Below are 22627 nucleotides of genomic sequence, written 5' to 3' on the forward strand. Positions count from 1 at the left end.
TGCGGAATTCCAGATGCAACTCTCGTAACATGTCGTCCTCAATGTCCGATTCTTCGATTCGCAACCGAAGCGACTCCACCGAAGGTTCTGAGCTGCCTGAGCACGAGCACAAGCGTCCAAGGCTGAGTGATACTAAGCCTGATGGGACGCATGTCATGTCGGATTTCCAACAAGACAATTCCAACCCCGCACTTTCAGTGCCAGTTGTCCTTGCCAACCGGGATGAGGAAAGAGCTGTCGTCAAGACTCCGCCGCTGCCTCCCAGAACTGTAGCCCCTCCCGCTCTCATATCTCCTACCAGCAAGGTTACCATCAATACCCGCCCGTTGTCTTCACAATCAATCACACAACCAACCACCGAGGCTGAAGCAGCAGATATGCCGTCCAATCCCTCGCTTCCTCAAAACCCCATTGGTTGTGCCGACCCAAAGGGAGATGACAATGCGGTACCTGCCCCCGAACCACATCCGACTGAGTCGGCGGAGATCATCTCGATATCTTCCTCCCCAAGCAAGAGCCCTGAAATCGAGGTCGCTGAGCCTGAAGACTTTGACCAAGATCCAAACCAGACAAGGTGGACGGGTCGTATTAGTGGGGGAAGTCCATCCGCATCTGACCACCTGCAGCCGGTCCCAGCTGGCTATGTAAATCGCACATTCCCCTTTGCTCAAGAATGGGCCCCAGGGAGTACGCATAGAGTGCTTGTCCGCATATCGGAAAACTTCCAACACGCTGGTGGTCAGAATGGGGCTATATTCCGTCAAGTCAAGGACTGGATGATGGAATTTGTCTCCATCTGTGACGAGTTCCCCCCGACACTGCTTGAAGAGGAGAAGGATTTCTGGCAACGACTCCCAGATCTCATCGAAGGCCTGCTGCGAAGAGAGGCCGGTCCACCTCCTGGAGCTCGGACCGAAGACCTCGTCGACTTCTTCGTCGCCTTTGCTCAGATTGCCAAGCTCCTGATGGACTTTGACACCCAAAGACTTCGTTTGCTCCGTGAGGATGCAGAACTCGGCGAGCTCAAGTCACTCAGCTTGGTGTGTGCTAACTACATACAACCACTGACATGGATCCTCTCGGTCCGCATTCCTTTCTACGACGCTTTGTGTCGGGCACACAGTTTCGATCGCACCCACTTCTACACGCTCGTCATCGATCGCCTTGGAAACCCGGCGACCGTGTCTCTCTTACCATCCATCTCCGCCTTGATGGCCGAAATATGCGCTCTAATATCGAAGCGAGCTGATCTATTTCGACCTTTCCACAATTTGCTCTCGGTGACCAACTGTATCATGGCTCCGATCTCCAATGTGTACAGTACCGAGACAAATTTTGTCTATGCCGACTTCTCACAACTTGACCACATCCGCAACAGCGCTGCGGAAATAATTTTACAAGCAGACCATGCCATTCAGCAAGCCATTGTGAAACAAGCGGCATGGCTCAATCTAGAGACCGCGGGGAAGATCATTGACCTTCTGAATCCAATGGTGTCGACAATCGCGGTAGATATCCCGCAGATCGGCAAGGACATAATATCTGCAGCAGGAGTTGGGTTCGCTGACTCGGATCTCACTGACCTTCCCAGCACGATGCCATACGCCTGGAAGTTCAAGACGCTTCGCAAATTCATCACCAATGGGCGGATGGAACTTCGAGTTTCCGGCGTCGACAGTATGTCAACTGATCTTGTTCAAGTCTTCAAAGAACATATCAGTGGCCAAGCCCAGCCTGCAATGTCTCACCCCCTGGTAAAGTTCTTGGTCAAGTTCATCAAGGAGAACCAATTGGTCGACTATATTGTCGGGGTCGACTCCCACCCCCAGTTGATTCGTCGAGCCCATAATGTGGTCGGTTTCCTCTGCGTCTCTGGGACATACACCGACGCCGACACAGACAATATCTGGAAAACCATTGTCGAGAGCCAAGACCCGCGGACGGCGCATGAGATTTTCAATCTCCTTCAAATGTGCTTTACTGTATACGACCTTCATGCACTTTATTACATCTGCCGAAAACTATCTGATTATCCCATTCAGCGCTTCGATCTGCACGTCTTGCAGTTCACTGCTCTTCTGTTTGAGAATCTCAGAACTAAGACTGGCATATCACCTCTCCATCTTGGAATACCCACAGATCCGATAACACGAAAGTTGTGCATACGATTGCTGCGCGAAGCCTCCATGGAGGAAAACGCGTCTCTTGAACAAGCGCCGCTCATACGGAGGGACTTTGCCCAACATCTGACTAACGTTCTGTCGTTGGGTCGCTCTGAACTTAATTTTCCCACGATTGACGAGGAAGAGCGGAATCGGATCATGTCCGAGGCGGCTTCGAACCTCGAAGCCCACATTGAATACGCCACTGGTGATCTTCAAGCCTTGAACTGCCTATTACCAATGCTGGGAGGTGAAGGTGTTGCTGAAGCCACACAAAAGTTCAACTTGTTGGCACTGTTGATTGCCGACTTTGCGTACCTGCGTGACCAATTTGACCTGATGCTGGCTCGCAGTGTACCCGTCAAATTAATCGAGGCAATGTACGAGGTGCGATCCGCTTGCCTGTACTACTTCATTATCTATGTGCCTGAAGTCTTCACTGCAGATCTCGTGCAGGAACTTTGGACATCCTTCTATGCATTCTCACCTCTCCCCACATCCATCAGAGCTCGCGCTTGGGAGACATTGACACACGCAGAGAGAATAAAACAGAACAAGGACGAAAATCTCCTCTTGGACTTGATCATCGAAAAACACTTGCCGACCCTGTTACCCCAAGACTACAATGAACAAGTCCTCGAGTTCATCAGGGTGTCGATTCTCCACACAATCAGACGCACCACGGAAAATATCACTGATGTTGAGGATGTCATTGTAGTACCCGGGATCGAGAGAATGTGGAAAGTCATGTTGGATGCGCCTCCAAACACTGTTGAGAATCAAGCAACAGACTTCATCATCCGGACGTACTTGGATAACAACCTTGTCACGCGAAGGTCGAAGGAGGTGATCGACGCGACGCATGCTTCTCTCGTGGACCGCTCGGTGCAGCAGGTTATGGCGTCTGCAGCAAAGCTAAAATCATACACAGATGGTACCATGAGTGGCGAGGATGAGCCCATGGTGATTATCGCCTCGGAGGACGAAATACGCGCCGAGGAACTGCGTTTTGATCGGTCTCTGCTATTCCTCCGAAAATTTCTTGAAGGCATGAAACTACGTCCTCGGTATAGTCCAGTCCCCGATCAGCAGATCCAGGGGCTGGCGGAGTTTTCAGGCAAGAAAGGAGAGACTATTGAACTCAAGATTCAGATCATGGCAAGCAAGTATATAACGGAGAAGGTGCAAAATATCACCATCGGGTCCGAGAATACTTGCGACGAATTGCACAAGTATCTTTGTGAGGCGAGTGGTTTCACCCAGTTCTCCGTATTCAACATGGGCCAAAAGGTTTTGCTCGCAGGACAGTCGACAACTATCGCAGACTCAAAGGTAGCCTCTGGTCTCCTGATTGTTCATAAAACATTGAACACGCCAGAGAGCCCGCCAACCCGCGCCACGCGTGCCACCTCACCGGTTGACAACAAAATCATGCACCACTTCGATGACCTTTACGAGCTGCTTGACGCTGATGAGCGCCTGTCAAGAGAGGTGTACACATTCCTCAGCCTCTTCTCGGCGCAGACCGAACTCGTCCGAGTCGTACGATCAAGAGACAAGTCGCCCACGGAACTTCTGCCTCCTGGCAAACCTTTCAAACTCTTGTATTGCGCCCGGGCTTTGCGATCTTGCATTGAGGACGAGTCGTTCAGCTCAAGCCCGGATTCTCAATTTCTCATCTACAGCATTCAAACCATCGTGCAAGTACTGCCCAAACTGGACTTGAATAACCCATCAGATGGGCTCCAGATGTCCATTGCGCACGGTTTAGCGGAAGCACTTCTTCTCGCATTCCGAGCCAAGGTGTCCGCAGAAACATCAAGCGAATACATTGTGGACCATCAAGAATTCGCCGCGCAAGCTTCAAGATTGCTCCGCTTTGCACTAGAGAGTGACAACACCAACATGGACGAAATTTCGTCCTCAGCCATGGTGAAACTGGTCTTGGAAACTTTCATCGAAGCGTGCCTACATGATGAACGAATTTGGACTCACGTGGAGGCTGAAGCTGACTTCAAAGACTTGATTGTCACTGCCTTCGTCGCTGATCCTCGAACTGATGTGCGGCATTCGATCCTTGAGGTTGTGGTTGGTTTGACTGGTGCGGTCGGAACAAAGCTGTACCTCAAGATTAACAATCCACGAGCGCCACGATCACGCTTTCCACCCGCTTCCATTGAGACTTGTCTCTCACATTTGTGGACTGCTCTGGCAGACATCCTACCGTATGCGTGTCTGCAGCATGAGCGCTGCGCCGAAGTCTGCGAGACAATGCTTGCTATCCTAAGAAGGATAGGCAAATCTTTTCCTCTTGAGATTGTTAAACAGTACTTTGACCAGTGGATCTCCATCCTCCTGAAACATGAGCATGTCGAGGTTGTTGGCCAACCTCTCAAGGATCATGTGATTGCCTGTCTCACCAAACTGCTCCTCGAAAACTGCAAACTACTCAAGACGTTAAATGCGCTTCCTCCCGGCCATCAGATCATCGACGAGATCATTACGTTATTCCTGTTTCCACCGCTGTCCGAGAACGGGGCAGGGGTCGATGAGAACTCGAGGTTGCCAGTTCTGGACAGCACTGTGCGGGAGAGCTTGTATAACCTGATTCTTGCCCTGTGCCACGGACCGGAAGAGCTCACAACGGTTGTCACCAAGTTGGGGGACGACTTACTGCCTCCAGACTTTTTTGAACCCATCTATTCGCACGACCGGCAGAATCTCCGGACAGATGTCGGCTACGCCGGGCTACGAAATCTTTCCAACACTTGCTACCTCAACTCGTTGTTTTCCCAACTCTTCATGAACGTGCAATTCCGGGAATTCTTTTTGAACATGTTGGGCTCCGATGAATCGAAACAGAAACTCGTCTTAGAACTGGCAAAGGTCTTCGCATATATGCAAAATTCCTATGAAAAGTCTATCGATCCCTCGATGGCGGTTGAAGCGATAACGACTTATGAAGGAGAGCAAATTGACGTGTCGGTACAGATGGATGTGGATGAGTTCTTCAACCTGCTCTTTGATCGCCTTGAGGGCCAGATTGATTCTTCGGCCCGGGCGGCATTCAAGTCAATGTACGGCGGACAGCTGGTCCAGCAAGTCAAGTCGAAGGAGTGTGACCACATTTCGGAACGACTGGAGCCCTTCTCCGCTGTTCAGGTGGAGATCAAAGGCAAAGCCCGTCTCGAAGACAGTCTTCGTGCGTATGTCGAGGGAGAAGTTCTCCAAGGCGAAAACAAATATTCTTGCACTTCATGCGGGCGCCACGTGGATGCTGTCAAGCGAGCCTGTCTGAAAGACGTGCCTGACAATTTGATATTCAACCTCAAGCGGTTCGACTACGACATCATGACTGGGATGCGGACAAAAGTCAACGATGAATTCCAGTTTCCCGACACTCTCGATATGGCACCCTATACTCTCGCAAGACTTAGCGATGAGCAGCAATCCGGAGAGCCAGATTACTTCCAGCTCACTGGTGTCATTGTTCACTCTGGGACAGCAGATTCTGGTCACTACTATTCATTTATCCGCCAGCGGCCGTCGGCGAAACCCGTCCACGAGTCTTGGGTCCAATTCAATGACCAAGATGTCGGCGTTTTTGATACCACCCAAATGCGTGACAACTGCTTCGGAGGCACTTCAGAAGCCGGCTTTTACCATCTTCCCAAGTTTTATAGTGCTTACATGCTGTTCTACCAGAGGACATCGAGCATTCGCAAGGTCGAGGAGCGATATCGTTGCCACGACCCGATCAATCCTGTACGAATTCCCTTGCCGCGTCGATTGGATCAACACATATCCCAACAAAATGAGCTTTTTCTGCGTTCTTACTGCGCGCAAGACCCGTCACACGCGCAATTCGTCCAGAAGTTCCTCGAACGCATGCCACAGGGTTCGGATAAATGCAGTGAAAATCACAGCCTCGAATCCGCTGTGATTGAAATGGTTCTGGACTATTTGCGCTCAGTATCTTCTCGCTTCAAGGAACAACCATACTTTGAAGAGACTATCGGTGTTCTTCTCACTTACACACAGCAGTGCAAGGACTGCACCAGGACAATAGCTCACTGGTTACAAACCGTCCGGGTCCTTGAAGATGTGGTCGTCCGTAGCCCCTACCAGATCGTCCGGAAGTCGTTTGCGAACCTATTCTGCGTCACGTTCAATCGACTTCGCTCCGTCAAGAACGAACTACGATCTGGTCCGGAATTCGAAAAGGTTGCGGCAGAATACGATTTGTGGCTTCAGAGCAGTCTCAATCACTTGTCTCGATTGTGGGACGTGGTAGCCAAGACAGGTCGTTGCTGGACGGACTATTTCGGCCTCTTATTCGCGATACATCGGTTGGGCGAAGAGGAAACCCTCTTCGTCCTCGAAGAAAACTTCCTCGAAAAGTGTGTCGATATCATCATGATGCACTTGAACAATCAAGCCGAGTTCCCGTTGTCCAGGAGGCTCAAAACACGCTACGCTGCATATTTGAGTGCCCGAGAGAGGAATCGACCATTCAACCACCCGGTGCTCATCCGCCTCTTTGTGAGCTTACTCCTGAGTGTCGACCTCCACTTACCTGCCAACAGAGATTTTCGCCAATATGACAAGCGAGCCGGTTTGACTGTTCCTGAGATGGACATGCTCGGGTTTAACAAGATTCCCCCCAACTTGGAATGGCTCAGGCGCCTGATTGCAGGACGGCAGAATCCGTCAATGGCGGATAATCTCATAGAGGTGTTCTCGACGGACCGGAGACTCGCTGGTGCACTCTCCATCATCCTGGTGAATGGGCTCAATGACCGGAGCATCAACATAGCCAGTGCCTTCCTCCGGCCAGTCCTGACCTTCTGCGAGTATTGTCACTCAGAGAATCAGGTATTCGACCTGGTTCAACCCGCCCTGGAAAGCATCGCGACAGTAGGCGTGGAATATGCCCGGGAGTATTTTGAGTTTGTTGAAGCCTTGTTGAAGGTGGAAAATGGCCACCTTAACCTTCCCGCGGGTTTCCTCGAGGACCTGGTCCTGCAGACGGTGCATCAATGGGCGCCAACGTTCTTGATTGCACCCAATGAAGGTCAATTCAACATCCGTCTTGGGACGGTGGACTTGCTCAAGAGGATCCTGTTCACCCCTCTCCAGGAGCCTGCTCTCCAAGACCCTCGAGTTTACTCGACACTTGTCACGGCGGTGCACGATTTGGCGACTAGCTGTTCCCACTTTGTGCAGACCACCTTCTTGAATCCCCGCAGTCGAGAAAGTAACACTCTCCAGCCCGGCCAAGTCAGCCAAGTGATCGATGTGGTGGAACATTGTCTCACATACTTTGAACTCGAGAATCCAGTACATGAGGAGAAGATGAGGGAAATCCAGAACAACATGCTGGCATTGAGAACCAAAGCTGAGACAGCAGTTGAAACTCTGAGCTCGGCTGACTGGCAGGACGGTAGCAGTGAGCTGGCCGAATTGAGCGCCGAGGACTACGAGGATCCGCTTAGCCCGTGAGATCATTCGTATACAACCCTTCTGGCCACGCACGAATTTGAGCGGCAGCAAGCAATGGCCCTGGCGAAGCCTTCGACATCATTGAATGGAAGAGTCCTTTCGGAAATACCTTGGGCGTGCAGGTTGGGCGTCGATGGACTGATTGACACGGGATAGCGAAAGAGTAATGCTTTGGGAGGACCAACACGCGGGTCTCCCGATAATGATGATGATGCATGATGAAAAGAAAAAGCAACCAACCCTGCTTGAAGAGTTTTGATGGCGCATGGAGCAAAGTGGTGAAGATGGGTATGACGGGCACAACATGGTTGAGTCAATTCAGGTTCCGGGCGCCGTGTGAGGATGATTCTAAGTTGGGAGCAGCTTAGGCGCATAAGCAAGGATGAATTGGTGTTGCCCGACTTCAACGCACGCGACTGGAAGAAGGACCTTCTGCTTTCTGGGAGTCACGCCGGGCCGTCTAATAGAAGAGTTGTGGAAGCTGTTTGAGGCGCCAAAGGACGAGGTGCAAGCGACAGACTTGGTTCTATTCTTCTTCGGGAGAACGTGAGAACACGACAGGGAGAAGAGAGCCTCGACCACATCAACGATGAAGGCCAATGGCTCCTCACTCACCTCTTCGGGTATTTTGCTATCAAATTCAGGGGCAGGGAAAAGATGGGTGGGAAATTCAGTCTGGTATTCATTCATTAGGGGATCTTTCTGGTACTGTCATGACTTTAATGAGATCAAATGATTAGCGACGATCGAGTTCATTTGTCGGGATATTTCTTTCTTCTCTATCTCAGTGTCCCCTACCCCATCCAGGTGCTTGTTGTTGTGTCGTTGAACAACAATGAATGACCAGCAACAAGTATCTTCTCTTGACGCCCCCATTGTTGTGCAACCAACCCACAGCCCTGTAGTGTACGATATACTCCATACAAAAGCCCAGCTCTGCCCCCTTTCGCCCCAAATCCAGGACGCCCAACGCTGGATAACGTGCAGAGAAACGCAGCGAGAAACTCAGAGGAGACAAGACAGACAGATAGAAGGACGCCCCAGTACCACACCACCAGTCGAGTCGACTGCATTCGATTGCTCCGTCGTAAGAAAGGAAAAGCCCATGCTAGGAAAACAAGAATCGACGGGTAACGGGTAGTGAGAGAGTCGACAGCCGTCGTGATCGTAAAGGTTTCATAAAGTCTTGACTCTCATCCACTCGCCCGTCCCGACTCCCAGGTTCAGCCCGTTGCGCGCCCACCACTCTCTGACTTCTCCTTCGCCGCCGCCGCCGACCGCATCTTCCATGGCCTCCTCAATATCGCACGTCTTGTACTCGACTCTCAGGCCCGTCTTGCGACTGATCTCCTTCCACCATTGCAGGACGCCGGCATGGCCATTCTTTGTTGCCCCGACGAGGACTTGGTTGTCGAAAATCATCTTGCTCCCTTTGAAGCGGTACCACAACTCGAGCACGGGGACGTGGCCATGTTGGGATGCAAGCCGCGCGACACCGTCTTCGTGTGCATACGGGATCCCCGACGTTTCCCACCACTCAATCGAATTAGTCCGACCACTCTGCGCCGCTAAGAGGATGCTCTTGCCGACCTTGAGCGGCATTTCGCGATCGGTGCCCGCCAATTTCAGGGAATTCTCCTTCCACCATTCAAGCACCTCGACGTGCCCTTTGGCGCTAGCTGATTCCAGTGCCTTTTCTGTGTATGTGAGTTTCAAGCCCGAATTGAGCCACCAATCTAGCACCTCGACGAATCCGGCGCGCGAAGCACCGTCCAGTGCTTCAGGACCGTATTCCTTCTTGATCACGGCAGGACAATCTTTCCACCACTGCAAGATCGTCGGGGAGTTGTAGATCAAAGACGCTTTGTGCGGCAGAAGGGCCAACCCAAAAGACGTCCAGAATATGTCCTTTTGATGAAGAGCCAGGTATGTGAGGAGGTCAGTCATAGAAAAGCGAAAGATGAGCCGGGTCGCAATTGGTGAGAGGGTAGTTGGAGGGTTCGAGGAGGCTTTGGTGGTGAAATATTTTTGGATTTGGGATATAGGTTGTGTGAGGATGGTGTATTCGAGCGAGGGAGACTTGGATGATCCTGGCGATGGGATGAGCGTCTCCCACTCGTGAGGCACAGGTAGGTGTGTGAAGATTCCTAGGGCGGTGGCGAGTTCCCAGTCACCTAGTGAATCCAGAATCATGGTCCAAATCTCGCTGGGTAGTCGAGGCTTGGTAGAAGCAGATTTGGCGAGTGGGAGATCTGGAATGGTCGAGTTTGTCTTGAGATAAGTGGCCCGAAGGACTGATTGAGCTTCGCTCTCGATAGCTTCGATCATCTCCGCCGGTCCAGCCCATTGCCAGCGGAATTCTGGGTTGACGTCTCCATCCAAAGAGTTTGCTCCTGACTGAGCCAGGCTGGTACCATTCTCCGAGTACTCAAAGATGGCCGGAGACAGAACACGGACCCAGTCCCATTTTCTCCGCAATTCGTACAACTGCCTGTTCCAGATGGGATGTCTGTATTGGTCTCTGCTCAACTCCGGTAACAGGTCGATTCTCTTTGACACATCCCAGCATCTCAACACATGTAGAAGGACATCGGTAGTGAAGCCGCTTAGCATGAAGCAAATCATGCCAGCATCGATAGCGAGAAACATGAAATCGGCCCATCTCGCCAGACGGTGGCCTAACATCATAACCTCGTTGCGGTGTGGATCTTGGGGCTTGTTCTCTATCCATTGTACATTGTCCAAACTGACCCCCGGGGCCATATGCTGTTGAAATTCCGACTTTGAGAGTTCCGATATCACTCGCAGGTTTAGGTTGGGGTTGTGGAGGAGGTAGGGCAGCAGTTCTGGCCCTATTCTTTGGCTCACGTAGAGAAGAGCGTTGACCCGCCGACGAACCGGGCGAGGTTGTACTGGGCGTTCCATGGTCCGAGACAGTCTCGAGGTTTGTCGAGTTTCGACGGACGGAGGGGTGGTAGGACAAACGCGCAGTTTTGCCAGAGGGTGTTATAAGTCTAGTGTTCTGATCATTGGTGGCGAAAATGGTTTATCGGGATCGTGGCGGTGGGAGGGCTTCACGATAAGCGGCAATGTAACCCGGCGAGATGCGGAAAAGTTTGATGGGAAAGAGGCTTGAGATTCGAGTACTGTGGACTGGATGTGACTTGAGGGAGTCTTTTATCTTTCTTCGCAGAACCTGAGAAGGAAATGGAATGGGAAAATAAGTGGTTTGACATTCGTCAATTCATCGCAGACAGTAGGGAAAAAGTATGGGAAGAGGGGAAATTCAACTATGGCCGATCAGACCGTATGTGTGACCGCATTATTGGAGCCATGTGGCATGCTAGGGGCCACTTGATAGGCGGCTACCAGACCCGGCCCTGGTTCCTGTTATGTAAGTCAGCATTGGCAGCCTCTGGGAAGCCTCTGGCGATGGAGAGGCAGCGGGCTGGCCTCCCCTCAGGGCTTCTGGGGGTGGCCACCTCCACTAATCGTAATACCTACAAGTGGTACAAGGGGTTACTACTCTAACCATTCACATCACCATCAACACCACAATATCCATCGCCCATCATGGCCATCTCCGGAAACTCTATCCCTTCAGCCTGATGGAGGCACCCAGGCAGGACACTCACATCTCCTTCATGACCCTCTAGCTTTCGCCCTGAAACTGATACTTGCTACCAACAGAAGTTGAACCGGATTGAGACACCCTCTGACACCGAGAGAACTCTGTCGTCTTCACGGCCATGAGTTATCTGTCCTCCGCCAATATGCCCCTCACCGACGTTGCTTCTTTTGTGCAACACCTCCAGTCATCCACACGCATTGTTGCTCTCTTGGGGGCTGGTCTATCCGCCTCCAGCGGTCTGCCTACGTTCCGCGGTGCAGGAGGACTATGGCGCACCTTCGATGCCACCATGCTAGCCACCCCGGAAGCGTTTCAGCAAGATCCTGGTTTATCATGGCAGTTTTATTCTTACCGTCGTCACATGGCCCTCAATGCCAAACCAAACAGAGCCCACCTTGCGTTGGCAGAGTTGGCCCGTCGCAATCCCAACTTCATCACCCTCAGCCAGAACGTGGACGGTCTCAGCCCTCGCGCTGGCCATCCTGCTAGCCAACTCAAACTCATCCATGGCAATCTGTTTGATGTCAAATGCTGGGACGAAGATGGCTGTGGTTATTTTCGCAAAAATGACTTTACAGACCCCATCGTCCCGGCTCTGGCCCTGCCACCAGAAGCCCAAGATGAACAGCTAAAGGCAGCCATCAACCAAAAGAAGCATGCTCTCGTTCGAGGTGCTGACATCTCGAATGTTGATGTGGATATTCCCGCGCTCAAGCGTGAAGATCTTCCGCAATGCCCGTCGTGCAAGAAGAATCTACTTCGCCCAGGGGTGGTTTGGTTCGGCGAGTCACTTCCCGAAGACGTGATGCGCGATGTAAACGAATACTTTCAACAGCCTGGGAAGATTGACCTCATGCTAGTGATTGGAACCAGTGCAAAAGTATACCCAGCTGCCGGCTACACAAACATTGCCAGAGCCAAGGGTGCTCGAGTTGCGGTCATCAACATGGACCGCAGCGACGCACAAGAGCTCACAAAGCATGATTGGTTCTTCGAGGGAGACGCAGCCGTCATTGTACCCGAGATATTGAAGAGCGTGATTGGAGAGGTTGGGGAGTTTGAGGAAACGAAGGGACCAGTGTTATGAATGCTGGAGTCGTAGACGGTGAGTCGGACGACGACAATACGAGCCACATGTAACTCAACATACGATACCAAAGTCGTCGAGGGGCAGGCAACAGCGAACAAAACATCTCACCAGGGACAAGATTTCACCGTGCATTGAAATTCGGCCAGTCTAGAACCATAGGCGCTTGCAGGCAGCATATTTGCGGCTTTGGCCCGCGCCCTGGCTCGCTAGTTCGCGTATGCTTTGGCCGGAGAATTGTTACACATATCAATACGATTGGAATGTCAGGAGACGACAAAGACTCTATTCTAGTGCCGGCTTGGACCCGATTGCCTTGGCGGTTCTTTTGATGCTTTGTGGATCATTGTGCTGAGGGTACGATTCCGACGACTGGGGGCCAAAACCATGCACCACAAGTCCATCACAACCACAGCTCAAAGGTTCGTCTCGATCTTGCATGTCCTATCAAAAGCCATCGACCCTTGGACTCCAAGAGCCCTACGGCTGAGACCAGGCGAATCCCCTCGATCTGCCAATCATCCCCGAATATCGCTGTTCTACCTAGATATGCTTTCTTCAGGCAGTCTTCCTTTCCACCTCATTCGCTCTCGCCTTGCACAAGGCAACCAGCAGCCACTCGGACTATTCGAAGGCTACAACCCAGCCTAGGATGTTATGGCTTTCGGTGTGTGCGCTCTCTGACACACACTGCATGCTCTGCTGCGAAACCAAACTATGCCTCTTGGTATCCCTAGAGGGTTTGTTGTGAGTTGTCTCTTTGAGAGCCAAGCCCGGGCTGGAAAAGAAAGATCTCTTCATGGTATGTACCATAATATCCCATTTCACCCTCATGGTCGTGCCCACACGCTCGATCCTCGATCGGACTGCTTGTGAGGGTATCTGGGGAGCGCATCAGAATTACTCGCCCAAGTTGTCAATTTACTACCATGGCTTCTACGAATCCTTTCTGGTCGTTTGCCACCCCGTTCACGGACGGCATGCCCCACGCGCTTTCGAGACGACTAAGCTCTGTCCTAGACCATGACAGTCACATACGGATGTCTTCCACTGATGGAGCTCGAATCTATACCCAAACAACACCCGACTCAGCATGGTCCCAGGCGTCATTCGAGGAAGTGGACTTTACCTACAATCCCTCCAAAAGCAAGAATACGGCGCGCTTGGATGATGCTGCCTCTGTCCGGTCCGGCAGTTGGCCTCGTCGGTCTGGCAATTGGCCCCTGACTGAAAAATACTATGCGCTCTCATCTGCAACACACGATCTAAGATGCCCAAGATGGACGCTCTGGAAAGCTCTTCTTCTCCCTACCTCGATCATCATCCTGCCAATGGCCCTCCTTGTTGCTGGACTTTTAGCGCTCATCTTCGGCTACCGGGTCAGATCCGAAGACAGCTTGTTTGAAGAAGTGTCCAACTCTCACGCCTTAAGTGACCGGGCTGTTGTCTTGGTCAATTATTCAGCAACCCGGATCGCATTTGTCGCTTCATGGGCATCGACGCTTGCCCCTCTCCTTGCTAGCTTCATCATGAACTTGTCCAGCTTCCAGTCTGCCCTCCTCATGTATATCTCCTCCACAAGCCCGCAACAACAGGACCTCCCAACCCCATATCAGTACACGCTCCTTGTCGGCCTTTGTCTGGCCTCAATTGGCAGACTGGGAAGGTACTTCTCCTACGCGAAAGAGGATGGAGTCATCATTCCTCCAGCTCTCCGGCGCGCTGCGCAGACTCTAACATTGACCCTTGTCCTTGCCTGCATCGTCTTCGGTGCTGACACTGCCCTTCACTACACAACTTCAACCATCAACTTCGACCAAATATCTGTCTCACCTCTGTCCCATTCCTATGGGTACGGCTTATCGTCTACTTGTCTTGCCCTCAACCGCAGCGACAACTTTGGGCTACCATGCTCCCGTAACGGACAACTCGCCGCCGCGGATTACAACGCCTACGTTGCAAGCCAGAACGAGATCTTCTATCTTCAGCACGGCATATCCAATGTCAGTGAAGTTCGTCTCGTCGATATGCCATCAGACGAACCAGCAAACGTCACGTCATCCGGTGCCGCCAAGGTGGCTCTTCTCGTCCCTCGAAGCACTGGTTTGTCTCCGTTCCGTGACTTCCAAGCATACACAACTGGTGTAATCACGACTTGCGAACCCATTAGCAACCTCTGCAACTGGACAAGCGGTGGTCCGGGAAATTACTATAGCCAATTCAACTGCAGCGAGAACTTTTGGGGAGTGCTAGGAAAGTCACCCAATGTCAGTGACACCGGCATGCTCGTCGACGATAGTTCTGTGCCACCTTTGGGATTTAAGCGCGGTGCGGCCTTGCAATACTCATTCTACATGGACAAAGGACTGAGCATCAACTATGACTCGTCTGGCAGCCTGGGCCCGTTTGTGCCCGACCCGGAGCTCATTAACCCTGTGTATGTCGGGGTCGCTGCACGTTTTCAGTCCACTGCCCAACGGGCTGGTGTGAATATGTCCTCCGATCCAGGGATCTATCAGGGTCCCACGCCTTACCTTGACTTCACACTTCGATGCAAGTACACTACGTATCTCGTCGACTACAACTGGGTCAACTCTTCAGCCAAAGTAAATTCGCTGACTCCTTCTCCAAATGGCACAATTGCGGAGGTTTTCCACGGGTACAATATCTACGGCAGTTATGACAGCTTTGACAATGATCTCCAGGACTCTATGCTCGCGGCAGCACTACAGTCTAACCTGCAGCAGCTTGCTGATACGTTTGCAAACAGCTATTCGGCGCGCGTGATGAGTGTCATTGGCCCATTCCTCTCCGCACGTGCCAATCTGCAAGAACAGACTCGTACGCCGTTGCTTGTGGCCAAAGTGCCCAAAGTGCCGCTGGCGATCCTCATCGCGGGGTGCTTGTGCTATATCGTCTTTGGTGTCGTCAGTGCGACATTGGCATACGGTGCGTTGAGGGTCGTGGATGTACGGGACCTGGCGTTTCGATTCAGCCTGCCGGCCCTGGGGCTACACGCTTTCCGAGACGACAACACTGAAAAGGACGCCGTGGACGTGGACACAATCCGAACAGGGAACGGGGTCGAAGAGGAGCGCAGAGTATTCAACGAGACGAAAATAACGCGCGAAACCATGAGAGTCGCGGTCGAAGGCGAGCCCAGGACCGGCTTCGTCTTGAAGAGCCTGGTCTAGAAACACGGGCCATTCGCGATCTCTACGAAAAGACGGAAACCGAATTTTCTTGCTGGCAAGATCTTTTCGGCCCCCCTTCCGGTACGCGTGTGTGTGTGTATGTGCGCCGTGCGAGGAGGGTTGGAGACAAAGAGTGCTATATTCATTTCGAACTTAGACCTTCGCATCTAGACAAATTTTTTTTCCCCTTTCCTCTCGAGAGAGGTATTGTAAGGTGTTTTAGACTGTTGCTGTATAGTACTATACGCGTCGAATGTACATGATATGATCTGCTCTGCTCTAGATATCCAACTATTTATGCTTGAGCCTGCTATGCGCACGCATTGTGTGTGCGTGTGTGCGTGTGTGTGTGTGTTCGCGCGCGAGAAAGGAGGCCGATATATAGACGAAAAAAGCCCCAATAAAGAAGAAAAAAGACATGCGAAGGGTGGTAATCAGTACCTCAGCAAGTGGTTTGATGGCTTGTGCTCGTGTTAACTCGACACGCTCGAGGTTCTCGGCCAGCGGACGAGAAGAAGCCTGGTAAAAAGAGGTGGGGACGTAGGTAGGTAAGTCTCATACTGAGGATCGACCTTGTATTTCGTTCCTCTACCTGTAGTCAATCTAATCTCTATAGCTACCTGGATAGATAGGTAGGTAGGTGAGTATTCCAGCCAGCCAGCTGGCCATACATGCAAGCTACGTAGCTTGTTCATTCATTCATTCATTCATTTCGCTTTCTCTCCTTCATCAACCCCCGTGAGGACAGGGAGACCCTCTTCCAGCGGCGTCAAAAAGTCCTTGTTCACATTCACGGCTCCCGCTCGCGCTCCACCTCGGACACCAATCCTATTCATGAAGCCCGCGCCGAGCAGGATCTGCTCTTCCTCCAACAAGCGCGAGCCGTCTACGACGACAAACGTGTGGGCCAGCGCCTGCTTGGTCTCCTTGGGCCCGACCGTGACGCCTAGCGTGATTTCGAACGTCTTGGTGTCGTCGCTGTACGTGACTTCGTTGACTCGCTTCAACCCACGCACGAGATTCATGGTGATGAAACTGTCAAAGACTGTCAGGTTGATGGCGGCTAGCACCGAGACCGGATCTCCAGACGTGGTTGCCGTGACCATCGCAAGGACGTCGTGCAGTTTCTTCGGGGGCTCGCTGACGCGGGAGTCGGAGCCCGGAGTCGTGCAGCAGATTGCTTGGATGTATGCCGGGCAGGTCGGGGCACAGTAACACGGGCATGCTTCAGGGTGCTTTGGACGGCCCCAGAAATGCTCTTGAATAGGGAAGATCCGGTCGAGAAGGTTCTTCTGTATGTCATCGTCGACAAGGTGAGCTCGTTCCGAACGAATCGCGCCTTCTCCTGGTCCTGGTTCTGGAGAAGCAGAGGCAGGTGTAAAGCAGCAGATGATTTGAACATTTCTCGGGCACCACGACTCGCAATGGCAAGGACAGCCGAGTGGTGGACGGGGAAGAGGACGTCCAATACCGGGAAAGATCGGGCGAGAGATGAATGTATCAGGAGAGCCAAAGTTCCTGTCAGTGGTCGCCGGTGAACTGTCAAGCGCACAGCATCTCGGGTTACACCCAGGGGCACAAGTCAGGCATCTCGGTGAGCAGTCTGCATTGGCTGGGGCGTAATCGTCGACGATATCGTGCCATTTGAATCCGTTTTCCCACTTTTCCTTCCAATCAAAGTGATCTGCGATAAATTCTCGTCAGTAACATGGTCGCCAGTGGAGGACCCGAGAGACTCGCTTACCCAGTAGAGACTTGTACTTCTGGACTTTGGCAGGGTCAAGGGCTGTGACTCCAGCCGCGTTGGGAACAACATGCTGTGATGAATTAGCTGCATCGGCAGCAGCGAGAACTGTGTCGAACACGAGGAAGCATGTAGCAACCGTAGTCAGTATCCTAGTCAGCGCCATCACGACTCACGGACGTTCTAGCGGCTGAGGCAAGAATGAGGAGGAATTGGAGCAAAGGGAATGGGAGACGACAATGCAAGCGATGGCCTTGTCATTCTTATATGATCCTGACTTTTGTATCACCGCCTGAGCTGCCAGCTAAAAGCGATAGCCATTTGACGGAGTCGAGGCGTGGCTTTCGACAGCTTCGAAAAGGGGCTGGAACGTATCGAGCTTGCAGAGGGGCTTCTAGCCACTATGCCACCTTACTCTGTCGGGCTGCATAGATTTCTCACATGCAACGATTGGCACCATAACATCCAGAAGGCCCCCTGGGCGAAAAGAGGTGCCAAGGGCCTAGGTTTGGGGGCTGAGCTGTGCTTTTGGTGCTGGGTGCCTGTTTGCCTGTCAAATGTTGTCATTGCGAACTCGCCAATAATACGAGTAAGGCCGCCCAGCAAAAAGGAGGCACATGGCTGGCTGGTTCGTAAGGCGCAGTGTCTGGCCACAAGTGAGCTTCGACTAGCCCTACGCGCAGGCATCTGAAACGAGAGAACCATCTTCCTCTGCTATTCCTCTAGGACGTAAAGACTCAGGTTTGAGGACTTGTGCCCAAAAACAGAATGGATTTGATGAAGGTGGTAAGAAGGGATCGCAGCTGGTTAGGGACGCGCGCGATGGTATTTCTCGTGTTTCTCGCAAGCTTTGGACCAATCTTATGACCCCGATCTCAACTTGGCAGCCAAAGAGAAGTCAAAACTACTTCGAGCTCACGTGCGCTCACCACTTTCCTTCCTCCTTCCTTCCCATCGACTCCGTTATTACAAGTCTACACCTGCCATCTACCATTTGCCATTCTAATGCAACTTTTGCGTCCTAGGCTTCCATCATGGCGTCCTCGTCCTCGTCCCCGAAAACGTTTGCCTCTCCTCCATCCGAAACCTCTTCGCCGCAAAATACTATGCCTACAGGCGATCGCTCAGCGGGGCGAAATGTCTATATCTACGACTTGAATGATCGTACTACCGTAATTGGCGGCCTGATCCTCCAACCCGGTGTCACAAATGCCAACTTCTATGCAATGATAGAGATCATTGTTATATTCGAGGGCCCTTTCTTTCTACAAAATGAGAACGAAACGAAGATTGAGAAAGACGACTATCCACTTCAACCTGGAAATTATTACATTGTTACTACCAGTTCTTTTCGACTTAATGATGAGCCATGGCTTGTCCGGACAATTAGCCTAGCTACCGGAAGTCGCGTCGCTGCCTTCGCCGAGGCTGTTCGTTTACGAGATCGTCAATGTATTATATCTGGACGGTCTGTACCTTTCTTAAACGATATCTACTACTGGAGAAGCTTCGAAGCTGCGCATATTTTCCCACTCGCCTACGAAGGTTACTGGATTAAAGAGAATTACGGCCGATGGATTATAAGTCAACCAGTACAAGGGGGATCTATTAACTCGGTTCAGAATGGATTACTACTCAGCGCCGGTATACATCAACTATTCGATTCATACTCTATCTCGATTAATCCGGATGATAACTATAAGATTGTTGCCTTTGAGCCTACAGGGTTTGATTTTGTAGGTAAGCATCTCGATCGGGAGTTATTTACTCGCCCTGATGCGCCTATTGATCCACTTCTACGATGGCACTTTAGACAGGCTGTCCTAGCGAATATGAGGGGTACTGGAGAGCCGCACTTCGAACATGACCTCCCGCCTGGTTCTGATATTGTTGGTGAGATACTTCGGGGTCCGAAGTCAGGCGAAAGAATGGAATTTGAGCTGTTTAGTCGTCTCGGTGCTCAAATGGAGTTATTTCCGTCGGCAGCGAGCTTAAGAGGGGGGGCGGGGGAGACTAACCAATGAATACAGGGCGGCATCGTCGTCGTCCCAAAGGTGGTGAGCTCGCGGCATTTTTCAGGGGTCTCAACTTGGCAACTAACCAGAAGAAAAGATAGCTGCCAGCAGTGTGTGAAAAGGGTCAGGGGAGTTGATCAGGGTCACACGGCTGCTCCTCTGCCTGGATCCTGCGAGGGTTTTGGGACAATGTTATTCGCGATCGAAGGGACAGGGTAGACAGGACGCTCGTCAGTGGATGGTGGTGGTCTGTCGAAGCATGCTGGAAACATGGAGATAGAGATGAGAGAGCGAAGAACAGGAGAAGACATGTCAGTGCCTGCGGTGGTGCCGGGTCACCGGGTGAAAGCGCAGCACACAATTACGGCATAGAAGCTACACAATTCTTTCTGCAATCATTGACTTTGTGTCCGTCCTCGTCGTCTGAGGTTTGCCTATCTGCCATTGTCAATACGAATATGACGGCGGATCTAAGTGTTCCACCACCAGCTCTTATATCTGCATCATCATCCTCCGTCCTTGGCCGTGTCTCCCACGACGAACCGTCCCGCTAATTCCGCTGGTGCCTCTTGGTGCGACTCCCACCAATGTCTATCCACCAGGTAGACACTCGTAGGAAAATACGTCACCACAACCGCAGCCTTTGGGCAAAGAGAGGCCTTGGCATCGGCAATATGTCCTCGAACCTTCAAAGTTGCAATTCGATTGATGTGGCGGACAGAGGGTATTCATGTGAGGCCAACCAGGGGAGGAAAGATGGGGAGGGGACATTCCGAGTAGAGAGAGCCAGACAATACATGCGAAAGAACGAATGAATGTGCAATGAAGTTTGAGTATTATCCTCGAGATGCGGGATAATTGACCTGCAGATGCTCGCCATCTGTGCATTGCTAGCTTCCCTCTCCTCTACCCACAATCGCCTCTCTTGAACCATTGCAGCGGTGCGAAACAAAGACAATGATCAAACCAAGACAAATCCCTTACTGCACCAGCTAGAATAGTGTAAATCCCCACGCCATGTCCTTCCCAAATACCTGGGTATCATAGCGTCATAGAGTCGTGACTCGCATCATGATGGGCGTAGATGATGATGATAGGGTGGAAAGATAGAATGACAACCATACGATGTCCGAAGTGGAACACTAGCAGACAGTCGCTGCTCGTCGGTAACGGTCTCTTGAAAGCCCCAGATATTTGGCATTCCGCAATCTGTTCTCCAGGTAAAATCGCTCTGCCATTGTGAGGGCGTCAAATTCTTCAATGGATTTTAGGGGTAAAGAAGATATCGGTTGCGACTTGAGAGGATGTGCCAGCAGGAAGCAGCAGAAGACAACCACCATGCTCAGCCCAGCAACCAGTAGTTTCTTGCCGGAGATATTGAAAGCGAAAGTCAATATGATAGCTTGACATCTGTTGCTGAGGTACTGCGAAGCAATGCTGATTTTGTCGTAATGCTCTTCGATCAAGGATATGAGGCTTTCGAGGAACACTGGAAATGGTTAGCACTTCGAAGAGGCCCGAGACGAGGCGCATACCGTAGAAAGTCATCAGTATGTACGAATATGTTGGTGGCTTCCAGGCCGACAACAGTAAAGCTGGCATGGCAAAAAGTCCCAATAATCTCAAATGAAGGTGCTCCACGATCCGGGACGGTATTGTGATGACGGCGAAAAGTGAGCTGAGAATGGTGGAAGCAGCTTCAACGCGCGTCAACGCTTGATTGACTCTGTCAAGCTTGCTGGACACTCTTCCGGCCGCGGTGGTTGCAGCGTCAAGTTCAGAAGCTAGGGAAGTCGAAAAATGTTTCATTTGTTCGCCCAAGGCAAGGTTAGCCCTCTGGGCCATAGACAACTCACCGCTGAGTTGCAGATGATGCTTCACGCCCGCCAACTGGGTCGACTGTATACCCGAAATTTCATCGAGTCCGTCCTTTAGACGATGAAGAAGCTTGTTGATATCCTGTCGCTGTTAGTCTATGACTCCCACTGTGTAGGACTCACAAACCTGGGCTATTCCACCCGCCTGTATAGTTTCGAGTGCCTTTGTGGTGGCAAGGGCAAGCTCATGGGCAATGCTCATCTCTTGCAATTGGGCGGCTGCAGCTTCAGCATGCTGCTCACCAGTGGTTGCAATTGCTGTGTGCAACAGTTCTCGAAGTTTGACAAAATCAGCAAACACATCTCCCAGAGTCTGTAATGACGAATCAGTGGTTCGTCCAGCAGCCATGGTTGAATACGACTTACCTCGCGGGTTTGGGTCACGCCCTCCTGCGTACTAGCTATCCGTCGCTGCAGAGTCGTAAATGCGTTATGCACGCCTTCTTTCGCCATATTCATAGTGTCGTGAAAAATGTTAAGCTCATGTTTGTGTTGTGCCTGGCGTTCATCTCGACTTTTCCGCTCAAGTTTGCTCACGTACGCAATCTCTTCCTGCTGCTGCTCCAGGAAAGCCAGCCACTGAGAATGGGTCGAACCAAGTGCAGCACGAAGCTCGGGAAGGAGTTCTGCCAGCTTCTGGTAGGACTGAAGCGCTTCCAATCTGGTGGACTCGATAGTAGTGGCTTGACACAAAGTATTGGCATCTTGTCTGTTGTTACTATAGCTCGTCCAGTAGTAATGTTCTGTGATCAACGCTTCAAGACAGGAAGCCAGTATTTTGCTATTGACGACGTCAATCTCGTGGTCAAGTCGTTGAGGGATTTCAAGAATTGGTTTGCAAGCAGGGGGGATTGCTGCTCTGCCTTCACCCGTTTCGCATACTGCCACTCTGACTGCGTATACTGATTGAGCCCTCTCTAGTAGTTCGTGTTTCCCTTGTTCTCGACCCATGTTTGCGCCAATCGTCTTACAAGTCACAAGCAAGTGACCTGCCGCGGCTTGATGGCAGGTCGACTGGGTGGCGAGATTGTCGACCACTCGCATAGCCTTTTCAAATATCGGGTCGTTGTCAGGCTCTCTCAATATCAACAAATCAGTGAGGCTGGATTGGAGGTCACCCTGGGCTCTTCGAAGGATAGGCCATTTTAGATCCGCTGAAGAAGTTAGGGCATGAAGATGACCTTTGCTCTTGAAAGACTACACTCACCTTTGAGGAATTTCGCTTGGGTGTTACCAGCAAAGGCGATGGCCAAGGCAACCCAGATATAAGTAGACCAGAGTACATGAGAACGTCCGGATAAGACCATTGTTGCGATCATACCAGTGTGAGCCGTTATCACCGTGCGTCGAAGGAAGAAACAAAGAGAGATTACGACCAAAGCTGATGAGCGGCGGGCGTAAGTAGTAACGAGCGT

At 51.6% G+C, this 22627-nt stretch overlaps 7 protein-coding genes across 7 annotated transcripts; 4 read left to right on the plus strand and 3 right to left on the minus strand.

The window, feature by feature from the left end:
* Positions 1–29: 29 nt before the first annotated feature.
* Z517_08612 (uncharacterized protein) lies at positions 30–7664 on the plus strand (the record flags this gene model as incomplete). The annotated part of the gene is made up of 1 exon (XM_013427127.1): positions 30–7664. One exon carries the CDS (start codon positions 30–32, stop codon positions 7662–7664), a length of 7635 nt encoding a protein of 2544 aa, XP_013282581.1.
* Positions 7665–8840: 1176 nt separating this feature from the next.
* Z517_08613 (uncharacterized protein) lies at positions 8841–10589 on the minus strand (the record flags this gene model as incomplete). The annotated part of the gene is made up of 1 exon (XM_013427128.1): positions 8841–10589. The coding sequence occupies one exon, from the start codon at positions 10587–10589 to the stop codon at positions 8841–8843; it is 1749 nt and encodes a 582-aa protein (XP_013282582.1).
* An 848-nt stretch (positions 10590–11437) lies between these two features.
* Positions 11438–12382, plus strand: Z517_08614 (uncharacterized protein; the record flags this gene model as incomplete). The annotated part of the gene is made up of 1 exon (XM_013427129.1): positions 11438–12382. The coding sequence occupies one exon, from the start codon at positions 11438–11440 to the stop codon at positions 12380–12382; it is 945 nt and encodes a 314-aa protein (XP_013282583.1).
* Positions 12383–13311: 929 nt separating this feature from the next.
* Z517_08615 (uncharacterized protein) lies at positions 13312–15576 on the plus strand (the record flags this gene model as incomplete). The annotated part of the gene is made up of 1 exon (XM_013427130.1): positions 13312–15576. The coding sequence occupies one exon, from the start codon at positions 13312–13314 to the stop codon at positions 15574–15576; it is 2265 nt and encodes a 754-aa protein (XP_013282584.1).
* Positions 15577–16283: 707 nt separating this feature from the next.
* Positions 16284–17486, minus strand: Z517_08616 (uncharacterized protein; the record flags this gene model as incomplete). Its single annotated transcript, XM_013427131.1, has 2 exons — positions 16284–17260; positions 17321–17486. 2 exons carry the CDS (start codon positions 17484–17486, stop codon positions 16284–16286), a joined length of 1143 nt encoding a protein of 380 aa, XP_013282585.1.
* Positions 17487–18354: 868 nt separating this feature from the next.
* On the plus strand, positions 18355–19344 carry Z517_08617 (uncharacterized protein; the record flags this gene model as incomplete). The annotated part of the gene is made up of 1 exon (XM_013427132.1): positions 18355–19344. One exon carries the CDS (start codon positions 18355–18357, stop codon positions 19342–19344), a length of 990 nt encoding a protein of 329 aa, XP_013282586.1.
* Positions 19345–20477: 1133 nt separating this feature from the next.
* Z517_08618 (uncharacterized protein) lies at positions 20478–22519 on the minus strand (the record flags this gene model as incomplete). The annotated part of the gene is made up of 5 exons (XM_013427133.1): positions 20478–20824; positions 20871–21294; positions 21340–21525; positions 21579–22366; positions 22420–22519. 5 exons carry the CDS (start codon positions 22517–22519, stop codon positions 20478–20480), a joined length of 1845 nt encoding a protein of 614 aa, XP_013282587.1.
* Between the last annotated feature and the right edge of the window lie 108 nt (positions 22520–22627).

Source organism: Fonsecaea pedrosoi, assembly GCF_000835455.1.
Source record: "Fonsecaea pedrosoi CBS 271.37 unplaced genomic scaffold supercont1.5, whole genome shotgun sequence".
Taxonomy (NCBI): Eukaryota; Fungi; Ascomycota; class Eurotiomycetes; order Chaetothyriales; family Herpotrichiellaceae; genus Fonsecaea; species Fonsecaea pedrosoi.